The sequence below is a fragment of the Octopus bimaculoides genome, chromosome 7 (genome assembly GCF_001194135.2).
Source record: "Octopus bimaculoides isolate UCB-OBI-ISO-001 chromosome 7, ASM119413v2, whole genome shotgun sequence".
Lineage (NCBI taxonomy): Eukaryota > Metazoa > Mollusca > Cephalopoda > Octopoda > Octopodidae > Octopus > Octopus bimaculoides.
In genome coordinates, this window is record NC_068987.1 from 85,630,258 (window position 1) to 85,636,969 (window position 6,712).

The window sequence follows — 6,712 nt, forward strand, 5'->3', positions numbered from 1 at the left end:
TGTGTGTGTGTGTGTGTGTGTGTGTGTGTGTGTGTGTGTGTGTTTATGTATACATTTATATATATGTGTGGGGGGGTGTTTGTGTGTGTGAGAGAGAGAGTTACTGGTATATCTATACTGGAGCCTGAACAATGCATATCGTTCTTGTAGAGAGCATGTCATTCCATATCATTAGCAGTTGTCTATTCTCTGTTGACCCATGAAGTGTTGCATTTTCGGTGTGTGGCTAATTACATCTCTTGTCTAAAAAAGAAGATAATTCGTTTTCTGGTTTTAGTATTTGTTTTTACACCATTCGTAATGTGAAGTCGTGTGTTTTGTGATATTTGTTATATCTCAGGTGAGTTAGTAACCTATGCTATATACATGTTTCTTTTTTTTTACGTCTGTTTTATCTATTTGTTAATTGCTATTTAATCGACTGTTAGATTAATCGTTCCACCAGCCTATCAGTCAAATACCTTCATTCGCCAATCATGAACTTGACCTCGTGTAGAGCATGCATTTTACAGATGAAGCGCTGAATGTCGCCCGAAGGTGTTTAGTAACTGAGTAACTTATAAGCTGAACGATTAATCAAGCCATTTTCTTTTAGTTCTCTTTATATTTGTATTCACATCGCATGCTTGCGAATTTGTAATAAACCTAGTAGAAGCAGTGTCGGGTAACTGTGAAAGGGAGTATTATTAAATGTGAATCAATGTGACTAGAGAAACACACACAAACACATTAATGAGCACACATATACACACACGCACGCATTCCACGCCGGAACCGCCTGTCGTACGCGCCCTCTACTATTCTGGTTTAGAATACATAAATAAGCTACAGCAGAATTACTCTTCCTTAACACGCTCTGCTCGATTTTAAGCAAATCAAAGAAACAAACGTCACGTGATATTGGAAGGATACCTGCACAAATTTTTTTCCGGGGATACTTGAAAGGCCACCTATACCTGGGTGCATCTCGGTTAAAAAGCTTCCCTACTTTGCTGGGCCATGATACAACAAAGGTGACTTAAAATAACCTGCCAGATCCTATCAGGTGCTGTTAAAAAACGTGGGTTAATATTTGACAGAAACAAAAAATCTAGGCTGATCTAAGTGTGTGTGTGTGTGTGTGTGCGTGCACATAAATATATGGTCGCCAGCATGGCTGTGTGGTGTAGTAAGAGGCTTGCTTCTTAACCGCATGGTTCTGGATTCAGTCCCACTGCGTCGTGGCACCTTGGGTAGGTATATTCTGCTATACCTTCGGGCCAACCTAAGCCTTGTGAGTGGATTTGGGAGACGGAAACTGAAAGAAGCTCGTCGTGTGTATATATACATATATATATGCATGCATATATGTATGTGTGCATGTATGTATGTGTGTTTTAGTGACTGTGTAGATGCATGTATGCATGTATGTATCTATGTATGTATATATGTATGTATGTATGTATGTATGTATGTGTGTCGTTGTGTCTGTGTTTCTCCCACTCACCACTTGACAGCTGGTTTTGATGCTCTTACCGCCCCATAACTTAGCGGTTCGGCAACAAGTCTCGCTAAAATAAGTACTAGGGTTAACAATAAATCCTGTTGTCGATTTGTTCGACTAAAAACCTTTCAAAGCAGCGCTCCAGCATGGCTGAAGTTAAATGACTAAAACAAGTACAAGAATGTGTGTGTGTGTGTGTGTGTGTGTGTGTGTGTGTTTGTTTGTGTGTGTGTGTGTGTGTGTGTGTGTGTGTGTGTGTGTGTGTACGTATGTATGTATATACACACGCACATATACGTACATATACATATGTGCCTGTCTATCAATCTGTCTCTCCTGGTATCTGTTTACACACACAAACACACACTCATATTCACATAACACACACACACACACAAACACACGTGTATAAAGAAATAGCTCTTGGTCCTTCGGGGGAGATGTAATTAAGAGCCATTAAACAGTTCTACGCGTTTCAGATTAGTACTTTTATTTTATTTTCGCCTAAAGCATTGATTTTAAATTTCTCATCCAACAATATAAAAATTAGTTTTCTGACTTAAATAAATAAACAAAAATCTAACAACACCATTCAAATTTGTTATCCCTCCCATAGTTTTGTAAACTCGTATTTACAATGATTATATTTCGTGACTAATCATCATTTTAGCTTTAACTATTTTAGAACTATTTTAGGACAATTTGAACTTTTTATACATTTTCTGCCAGCATAAATAATTTTTTGTAATTTAAGTACAATCCATCAATCTTGAAAGGAGAGGACAAGTCGATTACCTTGTCATCAGTACCTGATTGGAAACTATTTATCTATCTCGAATGTCTAAGAAGCTAAGTTGCATTTCAACTCAGAATTTTAAAAAGCGAAAGAAATCTTGCTAAGCATTTTTGTACGAGCATTAAATATTTTGCCACCTTGCCGCATTGGTGATACAAATAGAACGAAATAAGGAAGTCATTGGATTTCACAAATCCATGTTAAATGGATTTCTCTTACATTTGCACATACTTTTAATATTGAAATGTATATATGTGTTAGTGTGGTAGTACCTGACCTTTGGCTATTTACTCTTAAGTATGCCTTAGAAGCAAATCAGAGTATTACGTATGCGTGTAGTATGTTTTCAGATATTTCCTTCCTTCTGGGTTATTTTCTTTAAAAACTTTTAGTCAAACGAATCGACCTCAATAGTTATTCTTATATTTAAGCCTGGTACTTACTCTTTCGTTCTCTTGCGCCGAACTGTTAAGTCACAGCGATAGAAACACAACAATACATTTGTCAAGCAGTAGTGAGGAACAAACACACACGCACATACATACGCACATACGACGGGCTTCTTTCAGTTTCTGTCCACGAAATCCACTCAAGTTTTTGGTCGGTCCGTGGCTATAGTAGAAGACATTTGCAGAAACTGCCACGCTGTGGGACTGAACCCAGAACCACGTGGTTGAGATGCAAGCTTCTTATGACACAAGCACATGTATATATGATATATATGGAATTATATTTTGAGAACAATTTGAACTTTGACAAATAAAATCTGAGAACGCTAGAGATCTGGAACCTCGGGACGTTTTGAACAAAAGTTAAAGTCCATTTAGAGTCCTTCAACCTCTTGGAATTAATAGTGACATTCTTCTAAAACAATTACAATATTATAATATGAAGGAAATACGCAAATAAATAATGAAAGAGTCATGGTTGGAATGCCTCAGCCATAACCCCTCAATCAGAGCAGATAAAAGTATACACAATAGCAACAAAATCTACAACATTGGCGTCATTTTGTCTAATGAAGTTATTTGTATTTCTAATATCTTTTTTGTTATTCTGTTTCGCTTAAATTTTGGGGAAATATTTCAATGAAAATTCTAAATGAAAATATCACGTACCTTTCCCTGATACACTAGAAACAGGAACACCTTTTTCATGAGATATACATCCAAGGATAGAGAATACAATGCAACCGACAAATATACTTGTTGCACCATTTATTAATGTCAGAAGAATAGAGTCTCTCAAGCAATTATTTTTGAACTTGTTAAAACTTGATAGTGTTATTAAACCACCAGTCCCCGTGCTCAAAGAGAAAAATATTTGAGTTGCTGCGTCGCTCCAGACCTACAACAAAAACATAACAAAAGTAAGTGAATAAAGTAAAATTGAACTTACACTGAAATATTTATTTCTACCAAAATGTAATTGTAATCAACTTGTGTATATAATACAGGGTGACCCAAAAGTGGGTTTGCAGCTTTTCAACTGTGTCTTTCCCATTCATGTATAAGCTTAGAGCTTAATTATAAAACAGTATGAAACCATTATACTATTCTAATTTAGTTATTTGTAAGATAGAAATTTCACTGTAATAAAACGTTTAAAAAGAAATTTAAAGTGCCTACGTGATAACCGTAAACTTACTTGAGGGCCACCCCGTGTACTTTTGTATTTGAAGAATTGAATCAGATTATACAACGAAATATAACCTTGATGCAACTCAGATTTTATTTATATCATTGCAGTAGATATTATATATACTAGGTTCATTGCACTTGAATCCTGTGGGGATAAGTTTGGGGACATATTTAGGCGATGGTTTTCTTGCTGGTTAGCCCAGATAAAGTAAATCACCAGCACCGCTACCAACAACAACAGCAGCAACAATATTCTAGCCATGACAGTATCTTATATATTTGTTTTTGCCATTAGGAATTTTTTTTTCCTATACGTCCTTTCGTTCTCAACATAGTAGACTGTGGTCTACGGCAAATTTGACTGATATTTCTAGCAAGTCAACTCACTAGGGTGTTGAATCTCTTTTTTACTAAAATCTTGTTTCCATTGATCCACCTCTATTATATATACGCACATTTCGTGTTCTGGAACTGCTGCAGGCCTGAAAACCTAGGATTGATCGGAGGATGCTGTTATCACGAAACCAGCTTTCAGTTTGAATTCCATGCCAGACGGAAATCAAAGCATATGCAGTCAATAAAAAAATATGCTTTCGGCCGGAGACTCCAAGTAAAACTGAAAGTTCCAAGATTGTAATGTTTCTCCAACGCGGGTGCTGGAAATGTTTGTTACTTAAGAAAGTTGTTTTTGTTGTTCAGCACATAACAAACTCTGACCCCAAAAGATACAGAGTGTAAAACCTTCCATCCGTAACCATCCAATGGTTTCATTTTCAAACGTTATAGTAAAAAACAATTGCCCAATGTGCCGCCAGATGATACTGAACCTGGAACCATATAGTTGAGAAGCATATTTCATACCACAAAGCCATACCTGCACCTGTTATTAATAATGCATATGTGATGCTATTCTTAATGAATAACAGCACATGTACAGTAAAAAAAACTGCTTGTTTCTGAATTCTTCAACGTATGTTGTCAAAAATGTCATGTAGTATATAATGATGAATAAGGCGGCGAGTTGGCAGAAACGTTAGCACACCGGGTGAAATGCTTAGCGGTATTTTGTCTGTCTTTACGTTCTGAGTTCAAATTCCGCCGAGGTCGACTTTGCCTTTCATCTTTTCGGGGTCGATAAATTAAGTACCAGTTACGCACTGGGGTCGATGTAATCGACTCAGTCCGTTTGTCCGTCCTTGTTTGTCCCTTCTATGTTTATCTCCTTGTGAATAATAAAGAAATAAGAAACATTAGCACGCCGGACGAAATGCTTAGCAGTGTTTCGTCTGCCTTTACGTTCTGAATTCAAATTCCGCCGAGGTCGACCTTGCCTTTCATCCTTTCGGGGTCGATGAATTAAGTAACAATTACGTACTTGGGGGTTGATCTAATTGACTGGCCCGCCACCCCTAAAATTTCGGACTTTGTGCCTAGAGTAGAAAAGATTATATAATGTCGAACGTTCAACTTCTCCCAATTTGGTCGATTCATTTTACAAGATGATATCTGGGGCAATGTTTTGACATCTCAGGTATTCGCTGTCCTGTCCTAGGTTACCTAAACTATTTAATTGTCATCGAAACATAATAGATTGTTTTTAAAGCATTCATACATAAATGTTATATCCCCTTAGAATTAATCGCCGCAAAAGAATATCAACATTTTGTTAACATGTGGGAGAGCCTCTGTAAAATTTAAATAAATGAGAAAGAAGACATACAATGGTATCGTATGCTTTTCATTTCGGAAATTAATTGCTGTATTTATGCTCTTGTAAAATACATGTTATTTATTGACAGCTAATTATGTGATTTCTGCAATCTGAAATAAGTATAACACTATGAATGATGATGATGATGATTTTATTATTATTATTATTATTATTATTATTATTATTATTATTATTATTATTATTATTATTATTATTATTATTATTATTACTACTACTATTATTATTATTATTATTATTATTATTATTATTATTATTATTATTATTATTATTATTATTATTATTATTATTAGCTATTAAACCAACATAAGGCCTAGTAAAAGCAGTGTAAATATGAACGACAAGCATTTATGAAATTTTAACAAATCGTGAAAGAAAAATAAAGCAAATGGCAAAAGTGTATTTTCCAGAATATATTAATTCCTGTAAACAACATGAAAAATTAGAAAATACATAAATTAACATGATATAAACGTAGGTAAATGAAGAGATAGATCCAGAAAAATGAAGAATGAAAATGAAAACAATATGCATAACAGTAATGCTATGCAACGAAGGACATATAGAAATATGTAACGCATAAAGTTTTCTTTTTTTCCTTTCGGATAGAACATATATTATATATAATTCAAATATTGAAGGGTTTCTTTGGAAAAAATAGATACAAAACGCTGGAGTTATTTCAGAACATAATATTATGAAATACATAAAAATTGCAGTCAACAATATCAACAAATACATAGCACTGTTTTTATAAGTTATCTCTCTCTCTCTCCCTCTCTCTCTCTCTCCCTCTCTCTCTCCCTCTCTCCCCCCTCTCTCTCTCTCTCTCTCTCTCTCTCTTCATATATACATATGTATGTATGTGCGTATGTGTGTGTGTGTACATATGTATTATATATTGTCTACACACACAGATATATGTATGTATGCAGACATATATGTATGTATGTATAGAAACCTTTGTTACTATTATAAAAGTAATCATATATATACATACATATATACATGTATACATACACACACATAAATATGAATGTGTATATATATATTTATAGATATAC

At 34.8% G+C, this 6,712-nt stretch overlaps 1 protein-coding gene across 1 annotated transcript in view; it reads right to left on the reverse strand.

Annotated features, from left to right (window-relative positions):
• Positions 1-6,712, reverse strand: part of LOC106884069 (sodium- and chloride-dependent glycine transporter 1) — a 228,219-nt gene that overhangs the window by 56,509 nt on the left and 164,998 nt on the right. Inside the window, exon 6 of the mRNA XM_014935287.2 lies at positions 3,398-3,626. Within this exon, the coding sequence (XP_014790773.2) occupies positions 3,398-3,626 (229 nt within the window). The remainder of the gene's footprint in view (positions 1-3,397; positions 3,627-6,712) is intronic.